The sequence below is a fragment of the Monopterus albus genome, unplaced genomic scaffold, assembly GCF_001952655.1.
Source record: "Monopterus albus unplaced genomic scaffold, M_albus_1.0 scaffold29.1, whole genome shotgun sequence".
Taxonomy (NCBI): Eukaryota; Metazoa; Chordata; class Actinopteri; order Synbranchiformes; family Synbranchidae; genus Monopterus; species Monopterus albus.
The window spans coordinates 5,012,149-5,025,213 of record NW_018127909.1 but is presented as its reverse complement, the minus strand read 5'-3'; the positions used below and the strand labels follow the sequence as shown (position 1 = coordinate 5,025,213).

At 44.5% G+C, this 13,065-nt stretch overlaps 1 protein-coding gene across 1 annotated transcript in view; it reads left to right on the top strand.

Moving 5' to 3' along the window:
- Positions 1-13,065, top strand: part of pkd1a (polycystic kidney disease 1a) — a 61,077-nt gene that overhangs the window by 23,350 nt on the left and 24,662 nt on the right. Inside the window, exons 6-19 of the mRNA XM_020596220.1 lie at positions 98-348; positions 786-1,046; positions 1,193-1,361; positions 1,844-2,030; positions 3,850-4,064; positions 5,400-5,521; positions 5,650-5,800; positions 6,383-6,645; positions 6,887-7,255; positions 7,551-8,033; positions 8,158-8,289; positions 9,210-9,385; positions 10,037-10,167; positions 10,361-12,975. Of these exons, the coding sequence (XP_020451876.1) occupies positions 98-348; positions 786-1,046; positions 1,193-1,361; positions 1,844-2,030; positions 3,850-4,064; positions 5,400-5,521; positions 5,650-5,800; positions 6,383-6,645; positions 6,887-7,255; positions 7,551-8,033; positions 8,158-8,289; positions 9,210-9,385; positions 10,037-10,167; positions 10,361-12,975 (5,525 nt within the window). The remainder of the gene's footprint in view (positions 1-97; positions 349-785; positions 1,047-1,192; positions 1,362-1,843; positions 2,031-3,849; positions 4,065-5,399; positions 5,522-5,649; positions 5,801-6,382; positions 6,646-6,886; positions 7,256-7,550; positions 8,034-8,157; positions 8,290-9,209; positions 9,386-10,036; positions 10,168-10,360; positions 12,976-13,065) is intronic.

Sequence of the window (13,065 nt, the reverse complement as noted above, 5' to 3'; positions counted from 1 at the left end):
AATGAATGTTTACTGCATTACACAGTGAGGGAGATGGCAGACCGTCTTTTGACCTCTTTCTGTTTTGGACTGAGAGGGTCTGGTGTCTCTTCGTCAGGTCTGAACTATGCAGCTTGTCTTGAGGACAGCAGCAGCGGAGGAGGGGGACGAAGTGAGCTTGTGATCTTCTCTTCTTCCACACCCGGAAACTTCACGCGTGAACAGTGTAACAGCGTGTGTTTTGCTGCATCACACCGCTACGGCGGTTTGGGGGCTAGGCACGAGTGTCTCTGCAGCACAAACTCCGAGCCCAACTTCATCAGTGAATCTCAGTGTTCCGCTGCCTGTACAAAGCCCAATGTTATGAAGGTATGCGGCACACATGGTGCCAGATAAAAATCATTGTACAGCAGGATCTTCAGATGTCAAGTGTTTTGACTTGTAAAGATAGAGATCTCTTGTGTAGCTTTTTTCTCTTGCTTTGTTTCTTCTTTTGTAAACACATCATTCAGAAGGTCCCTCTGTGGTTACAGCCTCAGATTTAGTTTCCTGCAGGATTGTACAGAGCAGCTTGAGATGTTATTCAAAACTACAGCCGAAAGTCAAGATCTATTTATTTTAAATTGGCGCAAGTGATACGTTTCACTAAAACTGCATTTTTATTTAAAACCATAAAAATAATAGTGAAACCACAAACATCTTAACAGTTAACAGAAAAAAAAAAACAATAGTATTTTAGTTTTAGATACTTGTGCATATCAACCCAAAAGGCTCCTCTTCCTGAAATGGTTTCATTTAATTCACAGGAATGTGGGTGGACTCTGGCTCACGATGTGTTTGCAGTGGACTTCTCCATTTCCCTGAAGCCTCTCCCACTGCAAAGTGTCCACGACCACATCAGTTTTTCTGCCGCCTCCTCTGTCGCTCCGGTGATGCTGTCCTGGGACTTTGGTGACCTTTCTTCTCGGGTCAACGCTACAGGAACACGGGTGACCACAGCAACTCACAAATATGGCCTTCCAGGACACTATACGGTCAGTTTGATGGCCTGGGCTGGACACAAGGAGGTAAGAGAAGAAAAGAGGAAATCATTTTACACTATAAAATATTATACACTATAGGTAATGAACAGCTTTTAAGATATTATTTGGGTGTATATTAAACAGAGTGACCTGTTATTTTAATGTTTTGCTTTATTTCTGTGTGTGTCCAGATCTCTGCACGCGGAGAAGTGAATGTGACGCTTCCTCCTAAACTGGAGTTGCGCTGTCCACCTCTTGCTGTGGCCAATAGGAGTCTAGAGATCAAACTTGTCAGCTGGGGTGCTGCTGGTGTGGACGTAGACTGGAAGATCACCAAGGATGATGTCCAGGTTGCCAAAGGTAAGGTACACCAACACAAACTCAGAGCAGCCAGTCACACTCGGCTGAACAGAAGAATAACAGAAGAATGCCTAAAAGGAAAGGACATCATTAATGCCAGTTCCACAGTACTCAGTATTCATATATTTTTACATCAGTCCATATTTAATGTGGTCCAGAATTTTTACTACTTTTTGCCCCTTTTCCTGTACTTCTGTTCCTGTTTAAGCGGTTAGCATTCGCCAGAGCCCTCTAAATGTTTATCCTTTGAACTGACAGCTCAGTATAAATACCAACCCTGTTTGAACCATACTGGCATTGTGAACATGATGATTTGTAATGATCTACACGTTCATGTCTCTCTCAACTGTGTACTGTTGCCTACTTTGAGGCCTTGTAATGCTCATCAGACCTGGTACATTGTGTTTGGGTGTTTTCATGATGTTGCAAGTATGACTTCAAATAATCTAGGAAATCATGTGAATGTTTGTGTCTTCCGCCAGCTTCCCCTCACTGTCCAAAGGATGGGATGTACTACGCAGATTCCTCACACTGTTTCCAGATTGTTCCAGGGGAGTTAAGCTGGACTGATGCTCGACAACAGTGTTTAGACAGTGGCGGGGATCTGGCAATAGTGACGAGTGACGCTCTGCGTAATCAACTGGCACCTAAAGTCACACACTTGCCACAGTGAGTGTCTTCTGTCTGTATGGGTTACAGAAATGGGACATATATACAGTACCTGCATATAGTACGGTTTGTGTATTAAATTTTACATTTGTGATGTATATACTATATCAGTAGAAGAGGCCAGGCCCTGCACAAAGCTATCAGATACAGAACAGATGTCTTGTCTGCTTGTAAAAACCTGTTACCGTGTTGCAGTCTGCATGCAGCAGTCACAGCAAAAGAAACATTATAACAGGCAAACACTCTGAACAGATTCTCAACTTTCAATCGCTGATGATAACAAAAGTGCGAGGTCTGGAAAGAAGCGTACGTTAAACGAGTCTTCCTTGCTTCTCCCACCCTGTTTGTGTGAACTCGAGAGGCTCATTTGACTGAATGTGACTCCTCATGTTTTTATGTGCACGTGCTGTTCAAACTGAACGACGCTTTCAAGAGCGGCGGTTTTTATTAGTCATTACTTTCTGCTTATGAACTTTGAAATTTGCCCCAGTGATGTTTCCTGTCTTTTCATCTGTTCATTCCTGTCTCTTTTATTTTATTCTGTAACTGCATAACCAACCCTCCCCCCCGGCATCATCATGACAACATGACAACAGTATACTTTCTTTCCACAAACATACTGTAGTAATACTTTGCAGTATGTACTGTACATTTATTTATATGATGCACCAAATATGGATAATGCCCTGGATTTGTAGCAAAGCCAAAAGATGGAAAAGTTTCTGGCCTTGCACTGATCTGAAGGCCTCCAGCGTTGGTTGTTTAGGTCAGAGAAGGTCGCAAAGAACACATCTGTAAAAGCACAGCTGCATTGTAACTTTAACACCCTGTGAGCAGGAGTCCACGGTTCATGGTGTGTGTGTTAATGTGAGGGTAAAGGACCTGCCCTCGTAGACTAAAGGGGATCAGAAGAAAAGAGAGAGGAGGAGATGGATATATGCAGATGGAGCCCATCCATCTGCAGCAGCTCACTTCGCTTCCACTCATGTGTTCCTCCACCCCCTCACTTATATAAGGAATTTTTTTTTTTAATCGGTCCTTGTTTTTTGGCACAAAGACCGGTTTTTTGCTCCCTGTCTGCTTGTATTTTTTCCCTCTGTGGACTCTTTCTTTAATTTTCACAGATGTGAGTAGTCAGGTAGTGAAGAAAAGTCTCACCAAGAATAAAGAGCGAAATAATGAAAACAAGACGAGCAAAGAAACTGCTCTTATCCAAGTCGATCTTTAGACATGTCAGAAAATGACTTTTGTTTCCTACCAACTGTCTTTAGATCATTGTGATTCAAAGATTGGTTTTTCTTTTGGAGGGAAGGCCATTTTGTTTTAGTTACCAGTGTATGATGGAAAGTAAAATGAAAGCTAGGGGGAAATGTGCAGATCATTAGTGAACAATTCAATTGATCTGTTATCACAGTAAATATCTGACTTCCAACTGGGGTTCAGTCTAAGGCCATTTTCATGCTCTCTATGCCCTGCAGTTATTGATTGTTGAAGGCAAGCTGGCACATAATTCATTGACTTCACTGTCACCTATTGAGACCTATGCTGATTCTTATCTGTTTTGTACGTTCGTGTGCTGTGTTGTTGTCTGACAGTACAAACCCATTCACATGGATGTGAATCCACTGATCTTTGCACAGCATGTATAATATGTTCTTTGATCACTCGATGTGCATTTTCTTTCTAGAAATTGGAACATTTGTGTCTGTCTTTATTTTTTAAGCGTTGGAGCCAGTTTTCCAGCTGCCAACAGCCGTGTAGCTAAAGGACAAGCAGGTACTCTGTTAATCTGTGTGTTGTCTGTCCATTTCTGTCCCAGGGTGCGAGGTATGTGGCTGGGCTTGAGTGATGTCAACTCTCCCGGCAAGCTGCGCTGGGTAAACGGCTCGGAGGCACAAGAGGGGGAGGAGGGACAGCCTCCTCGTTCCCAGATCTCCCGTGGAAATGTGTGTGTGTCTCTCGACCAGGGCAGTCAGACCAGGGCACACCCATGTAACGCTGTGCGGGCATATGTCTGTCAGTACAGCCCTCAAGGTAGGCCAAATACATACACACAAAAATATCAAACAGTTCAAATATCTAAAAGCCAATAATCAGAGGAAGAAAATTAAGAGGCACGGATTCAATGCAAGTGCAATTTTCCCAAATCCTTCTGCACAAAGAGCAGTTTGAAAGTTCTTCACTATCAGCTTTATGTAAATTATGTTGTGGCACAAACAAGTGTAGAAAGGCAAAGCAAACAGCCTCCATAACTAATCGCAGGGAAAAGAAGGGCTCTCTGAATAATTGATGATCTGATAATTGGAGCACACTTTGCTATGATACTATTTGCACTTTGTGTAAGAAGCACCTAGAGACTGTCCTTTGTCATTTTCAGCATAAGATCGGATTTGTCTGTTTCAGAATAGGGTCGCATTCACAACCTAGGTGGTAGGCTAGGAAGGAATGGAAACAATCTTAACAACAATTGTAAGGTTGTAGTTTTGTGACCCAAGACCCCACATACATAATTGTAAATATTCCCATTTGTCATCATTCCTATCTGTGTATTCAGTCTTTGTCAAGGAATAAAACATTTCTATAGGCCTGAAAACTCTGAAAGCGGCTTCATAAAGTCTGGCTGGACATCTACACTAAAAGTGGAGCAGATGTGACTGCTCTAGCAAAATTGCTGCTATTGTGAATGTCCAAACACAAAGTGATTACCACATCATAGTTCTACATCATACTGACAGGGATTTCTCCTACTTTGTCCACCCCATTTATATCCTTCAAATAATTATACAGTGAAAGCAATTGGCACATCTCTCTTAAACACCCTGCATTAATGAGGGTTTATTGCAGGGCTGCTTATTAGACTTGGTTTTAGCTAGGTGTAGCTAATAAACCGCAGAGTGTATAACATAACACTTGGTGCAGACGTACAGTAGTTCAAGCTGAAGTTGAATTGGACTGATGACGTCAGAAAGGGTCTTAATGAGGCTGAATTCCTCTAAAGAAACGTGAGCAGTCAGAGAGGCGATGCACTCTAAATCCGCACTCAAAACTCAACTGAAATCCAGTGTCACAGTGTGAAATTCAGTGTAAATGGGTAGCAGGTTTTAGTTTGTGTGTATCTGCCTGGTGGTGTAATTGTGCTGCTTTAGTGCAGTCTGTCTGTGATTCTGTCCCTGTGTTTGTGCCAGTCTGCACTGAGCAAATGAAGTGTTTTTGCAGAGGTCTCTCTTTCTCAGAACAATCTGTGACTGTTACTAACCCTCTGGAGTTGCTCCATCTCTTCTTATAAATTGCCTCCACTGTCTCTCTCCTTTTTTTAAATCCTTCAGTCCTCCCTCCTCTTTTGTTGTCATTCTGTTTCTGTTGCTGCAGTGCGTGTTCCAGATGCAGGGACCTACATGATAGGCCTGGCTGTGTTCCCCTCCCATAATCCTTTGCACAACGCACCATCCTCTCCGCTGTCTGCTCCACAACCTCCCAGCAGTGGCATAGAGGTGAGGAAGAATCTCAGCTTTTTTTTTTTTTTTTTTTTTTTTTTTTTTACATCATTGTAATGTTCTTCTCAAACCTTGTTTGACTTTGTCTATTTTTTCTCAAACTTTCTGTTTACCCTTTCACTCAGGTGCTATTATTCCCAGCTCTGAGCTTTGTTCAGGCAGGCCGTCTGTCCTCACTAGAGTTTGTCACTCAGGAGTTCAGTTCAGAAGTCCATGTTCGCTTCCAGACCTACAGACCTCACTGCCATCATCTTGACCTCCACGTATTGCTACCCAGTGAGTCACACACTGAAACACAGAAGCAGTCTCTCTCACATTCACATACATGGCATGTAAAAACCATCTGCATCTTCCTGGTATCAGCAAGTATTAAACAAAACATGTAAAACACCTGCCGTTGGACAAAAACATCCACACAGACACGCACACTGACCTGCCCTGTCTAAAGTTGTTAGGTAGGTGAACATGAAAGATGAGTTTGAATGGAAACAAAGTAAAGCAGAACAGAACAGGAGAGGAGGGAAACCAGACCAGTCAAGGTCACCTCCCTTCTGCACTGGCAGCACAAAAGACTAAGGGGGGGGGTTCACTGAGACATAGCAGCAATGATATGCAGACAGAGAGCAGCAGAGAGCAAATGCACAAAAGATGTGAGAAACAGAATTCCACAGAGAGGCCAGCAGCTTGTTAAATATATAAAGCACATCACGTAGAGTTTGTGAATGCAGCAGCAGGGGGAGGAAATGTGGGAGATCATGAGAACTGGATTATTAATTACACAGCAGGTAAGTGTGCTCTACCCCACACGGAGATCGGCATCAGCCCAGTGCACTAATTACTGTACATCTTACCTCTCAGGTTGTGGAGGACCAACATGCGCTCCTGTAGCTGTTTGTGTCCCCAGTGACAGCAGTAGCAGTGTTCCACCCCCTTGCCCCCGACTAGAGCAGTGGTGTCCCTTCCAGCGCCGGTGCCTGCCCCTCTCCAGTGTATGCCAATCATCTTCTTGTCCTAACTGCACCCATGGTCATCGTCTGCCCCCTGGGGCGATGAGGCCCCGATACACCCTAAAGAACGAGGTGGTCTTCACTCTGCCAGCAGGTCCAGCTGCACACATACTGGTGAGAGGATTAACCTTTGCCTCCAAACTTATTTAAACTGCCACAGAGTTTATAGTGTTTCTGTTGTGGATGCAAAACAGAAAGTCCAGAGGAAATGGCTGACTTCCAGCTTTGAGGGTGTTTACAGCCAGCTGGGATAAACTGTTAAATGATTGCAGCTGTTGTGCAATTTCATTTCAACAGCCACATTCAATTTTGATTCAGTAAAGAAGACACTTTTTTGCATCCATGTCTATGCCAGGTACAAGAGCAACTGGAGGACCTCCTGGTTTCCCGTGGTGATGTCATTGCCCTGCAGCATGATGCCGGCCCCTCCTCCCTACTACGCTGCCAGCCTTCCCCACACTCACAGTGGCAACAGCCTGTGTTAGCCCTCAACCAAACAGAGTGGTTTTGGATCAACAACACCAGACTGTCAACAGATAGCTCAGCTGACCCTGATGTTGACCCTCTGCTTAATGTGGAGGCACTTGTGGAGGATGGTGAAGGAGGCTGGCTGGAAGAAGTAGTGTGCCCTGTCAGAGTGCTCTATGTGGGACGCAGTGAGACCCAGCTGCAGGGAGCACAGCTGTCTGCTGGTTTACCCCAGCCTGGACTCTACAGCCTGCTGGTAAAAACACCAGAGCTGTACGTTGCATCCCAGCATGCATCTGACTGATTTCAACATGAGGGAGGAGGCTGCACAGAAGTGAAAATCCTATACTGTATAGATTTGCCTGAAAGAATTGTTTTCCTAGAACTCCATTAGTAGATCAAGCCATTAGCTTTCTGATTAACATTTTGCTAGGGATGCAAGTGCATATAATAGGAGTTTATATTTATACCTGACTATAGAGATAATTGTTATATTTAAACGTATGTATTTATCCAGTAATTGAGACAAAATTTTGTTTGATAAATTTCAGGTAACTTCTACTGAACCATCTTATCCAGCTTCTGCATCATGCCCCCTGCGGGTGGTGCCTCCTCTGGGTTTGACGATCCTCCACCCGACTCCCAGGAACGGCACCCTCTACCTGCAGCCCAATGACACCCGGATACTGCTCTGTGTCCAGTCTCCCTATGAAACAAAGGCATCTCAGCATGGCAGTAATCGCAGCGTGACCTTCCAGCCAGAATATCCATCAGAGTTTTCGTCCAGCCCAGCACTCTGTCGGCTTGTGCCGAGTTTGGGGTCTGCTGCCGAGGTCACAGAGCCTAGCCTGTATGTAGTCCTGGAGCTGAGTCTGCCAGTGGAGGAAGAGAGGATTCCAGTGCAGGTGGAGCTGGAGGCCCATAACAATGTGACAGAGGCCAGCTTGATTATAGTCGTCCATCTGGAAGAGCCGCTCAGAGGACTTGTGGTGCGGCCGCACCCTGCACACAGGGTGCTGATGGAATCAGTCGTGGTGAGCAATGTGTGTTTGTGTCTGTGCATATATCATTTGTGTTGGGCAGCTGTATTACAAGTTCATATTTGATATTGGAGTGTTTCTTAATGATATCATCAAATCCTATATTTGTGTGTACTAGAGCTACACAGCATTGGTGCTTAAAGGCTCCAATCCCACATTTAAGTGGACAGTGGATGACAAGCCCTACTTCACCTATTACAACACTGTTCTCAATGTCATCTACCAGCATGCTGCCACCTACAAGCTCACGGTGAGTTTCTATCACATGCTGTTGTCATACTGTCTTCTAATAGCACTCATGCAGGAATATTAACTGTTTTAATTAAGTTCATATGTGACAGGCTTGTTTTTCCAGCTAGTAACTGGGGTGTCTACAAATGCAAATATTGAACAGCTTCACTTGTGATTAGGAAACTTTTTTTTTTTTTTATTTTGTTCCTGAAGTTTGGACAGTAAGGTTGGACTGGGAGGTGTCAACAAACAGCACACACAGTCACCTTGGAACAATATAGAATAGCATGAAAATTGTCAGCAAAGTTATGCTTATCCATTTAAAATTGTATTATATTTGTATATAATAACATACTGTATATAATTACATCGAGATAGAAGAAATCTCTTGCACATTTAATCCTGAACTGACGATTTTATACTCATGTTGTCATATGTTAAAACACTGTATTACCATAACATTGTTTAAGTTGATACCATTTTGATTGTCTTGAAGACCTTCCTGAAATATCCATCCATCCATCCATTTTCCTCCGCTTATCCGGGACCGGGTCGCGGGGGCAGCAGTCTAAGCAAAGATGCGATTTTATTTATTTGTTTATTTATTTTGTTACTAATAATTTGCCACTGCACATTTTGTAATCCGCTAACTGCTGCTGAATAAGTTTTGGTTTAAAATGCTTTAAAAAGTTTTCCAGAGACCAAGTTGCCATCTTCAAAATGCTTTGTTTTCTCCAAGTCCTAAACCCAAAGACCATATTATTTTAAAGAACTAAGAAAACCTGCAAATATTTGTTTTATCATTTTACCAAAATAATTCATTAAGCAGCTTAAATATGTGTGTAATATGTATATTATGATTGCACCCATGTTGGAATCACAGCTACCTTACAAATGACAGAAAACTTGAACTTACCAGCTCTGCGGCATCTCTCTTAGGTGACGGCCATGAACCATGTGAGCACCCTCACCGAGCATTTCAACGTGACTGTGGACCGGCTGCAGCCCATGGCCAATCTCACAGTAAAGGGTGTGCCAGATGTGGTCCCTCAGGGCTCCAACCAGACTTTCACCACTTCTGTGCTCGTGGACATGTCTGTGGCCGCCACCTTCCGGTATGAACAGAGAACGGGTAGACTGACAGGATTAGATAGATGTCTCTGGTGGTGTGTTTTAAAACTAAACTTAAAACAAACAAAACATCTCATTTCTCTGTCTCTTCTTCTCTTTTTTATTTTTAAGGCAGAGTGAAATACCAGCACATCTGTTTGTGTTTGATCGCTCCTTTCCTCTCCTTTATCTGTCTCTGTGGCTTTCTCTTTGTTCTTTTCTCTGTTTTCGTCTTCCTGTGCACCATAATAGCACTGCAGCAGTCATACCATGCAAAGCCTTGGATTTATAACCATGTGGTTAGAGCAGATTGCTGACAAGAATTTTCCCTTCTGCTCGGCTGTTTCCCCTGTCCTTTTTTTTCTCTCTCCCTTTTCTTCCACTCTTGTCCTCCTTGCCTGCTTCACATTCCCACTGTCCCAACTGTGGCATGCTCATTCACTTAGTTTCCCTCCACTCTCACCATTCTTGGTCCAGAGAGGCTTCCTGAGTTTTGAGTTTCCACTTCTCATCATCCCTACCCTCTAGTGCCTTGTCAGAGAAGATTCCCACTTTTGAGCTAGTGACTGTGTGTGTGGATGGTAATGGTTATCAGTGCATCTAAAGATCTGAAGGCTCCCTTTTAATTGTTTTGCATTGTCTCTATTGTGCTGCAGATGGTCTTTTGGTGATGGTGGATATGAGGAGTGGGAATACAAGCCTCCCTATCCCCCTTCCCTCATCTGCCCTGACTCCCCCAATCAGGTTCTCCTAAGCAGCAGTGTCACCTATATCTACTCTCAGCCAGGTAACCCCTCAACTGGCTCCATCTCAACAGTACTAGCATACAACCTTGACCAGTGGAACAGCAGCCATTTTAGTTGGATTTTATTTCAGTTTATGCAAGGTTAAAATGTTTTAAGCCTGGAGGTACAGTACATATAGCTAATTCTAACTCCTTTTCCTTCTTGCTCCCCCCTTTCTTTCCTCTTTCTGTACAGGAATATACCCAGCGTTGGTGTCAGTGTCCAATCATTATGAGAACATCAGTCAGAGCATCAACATGAGTGTCTACAGCATCCTCACTCATGTTGATATACAACCAGAGCCGAAACTCCTCCTCTCTGGCAAATCGGCCGATTTTGAGGCTCATCCTTTCCCCTCACCTTATGGCATTCACTATGAGTGGCACTTTGGAGATGGCTCTGCCCTGATGCATGGTCGTCGTGTGGCGCACACCTATGCACAGTGTGACATCTTCACTGTCTGTGTACTGGTAAACAACACCATCAGTTCTACAAAGGCTTGCCGTGAGATGTTTGTATACGAGGAGATTGAAAAGCTAACAGCTCGAAGCTCCTCTCCCACAGAGCTTCACAGTCCTACTAAGGTGTGGGCACACCTTGCGTCAGGCAATAACATCACATGGACATTCTCGATGGGCGACGGGACCGTCTACACTACATCTGAACCTTGCGTGTCGCACAACTACATCAAAGATGCCAACTACACGGTGAATGTGACTGCTGTGAATGCTGTGAGCTCTGGCTGGACAGTCCTTCTAGTACAGGTGTATGTATTCCAAGTCATAAAAATGGAGCCATCTGGGTGTGTCCAAGAGCGGACCCCTGTCAACTTTTATGCCTGGGTGTCTGGTAACGAATCAGCTCATCTTTATGAATGGAGCTTTGGGGATGGAAGCCCAAACATGACCAAGCATGGCAGCCCCAGAGTCTCACACACTTACTTGACAAGTGGGAACTACCACCTCTCCCTCCTTCTTTCCAGTGAGGTCAACAAAGCGACCAAGGCCAACTTCTTCAACTGGGTGTGTGTGCAGCCAGCTTTGGCCAACGTCAGCCTTACCCTTGAGAAATCACACTACACTGTCGGGGAGGAGATACGGTTTCAGGTCAGAGCTGAGCCAGAGTTTAACTACAGCTATCAGTGGGACTTTGGTAAAGAAGAAGACCTTGTGCACATCCGTGGTTCTGGAAATGGTGTGACAACATATAAAAACCCAGGTCACTACATGGTGACAGTCACCATTTTCAATAATGTCTCCACCAGTAACACCAGTGTCGTGATTGATGTTCTGATGCCTATAGGACCAATTGTTATTGATCATAATGGCACTAAGTACAACAACCTGACTCTCAGAGCACCGTATGCATTCAAAACTTCTTCCTTGGCCTCCAATGTCACTTACACTTGGAACTTTGGAGATGGGAATGTGCTCACAAGCCAGAATACCCATCACACATACAACAGCTCAGGAAACTACAATATCACACTGACAGCAGCCAACACAGTTAGCAGAAACCACACTACTTTACCCGTTGTTGTGCTTGCACCGATCCGTGGGTTAACTGTAAGCGCCAGTTTGGTAAATGTCCCTCTCAATGCCTCGGTCCACTTTGATGCCCGAATGGAGGAGGGTGATGGCGTCCGGTTCTCTTGGATCTTGTGTGACCGTTGCACCTCAATACCAGGGACCCACACCATGTTCTACACCTTCCGCTCTGTTGGCACTTTCAACATCATTGTGACAGCAGAGAATGACATAGGAACAGCACAAGCAAGTATCTTCCTGTTCGTCCAGCGTGAGCTAGAGGGGCTGCAGATTTTAGCAGACGAGGAGGCTGGAGGAGGTGGAGGCATTGGATTGAACGGTTGCTGCTTTGCTACAAATCGTGTCCTCCGCCTTCAAGCAGGATTAAAGGAAGGAACCAACATGACCTTTACTTGGAACCTCATCAGAGAACTAGACTCGAGCTTCAATATAAGCGGGAGGACTGTGGAGGTAAATTTCTCTACACCAGGTCCATGTGACATCTTCCTCCGGGCTACAAACCTCCTGGGTCACTTGTCCGTCAACAGAACCATCCACTTCCTTGTGCCAGCCAGAGGGGTGTATCTGCACATCAGCAACAACCCAGTCGCAGTCAATGTTCCGACTAACCTGACAGTATTGACTATGGAGGGCTCAAACCTGCAGTACTTGTGGAATGTTACAGCGGACACTATGCAGGGAAACAAGCACTGGAAGACACACACCTTCAACAGTCCTGGTCAAAAGGTAGTTACTGTGAAGGTCTTCAATGAAGTTAGCGCAGAGGTTGTGTCAGAGATTGTCCACATCCAGGAAGTCATTTCTGGGCTAACATTCACAGCTACCAATGTAACAGAGCAGAATTATGTAGCAACAGGCGCCAACATCTCACTCCAAGGGGAGGTAGAGGCGGGAACTGATGTGATGTGGACATGGCTGCTGGAAGGAAGAACAGAAACCGGGAGGAAAACATCTCTGATTTTCCAGGAACCAAAGACAGCCATAGTTACTCTAAATGCCACCAATGGTGTCAGCGGGCAAGTGTTTTCCAGGGAGTTCTTTGTTCAGGACAAGATTCAGGGGTTGGAGCTGAGGGCAAGTAAAAAGATTGCAGGAGTTGGTGAGAATGTGGAGTTTACAATTTCCATGGCAGCAGGCTCAGATGTTCGTCTGATCCTCAGCATCAGCGGAGATGCCACCGTTACCCCTCAACCCAATCAAACCTATGTCCACAACTTCAGCAGGGTGGATACGTACATGGTGAATCTCACTGCTCACAACCAGGTAAAATCCAAGCAGATTTTATCACATACATTATAAGAGCTTGTAATATAGATGCTGACAATCCAGTGACGCTGTTCTTGGCACACACAC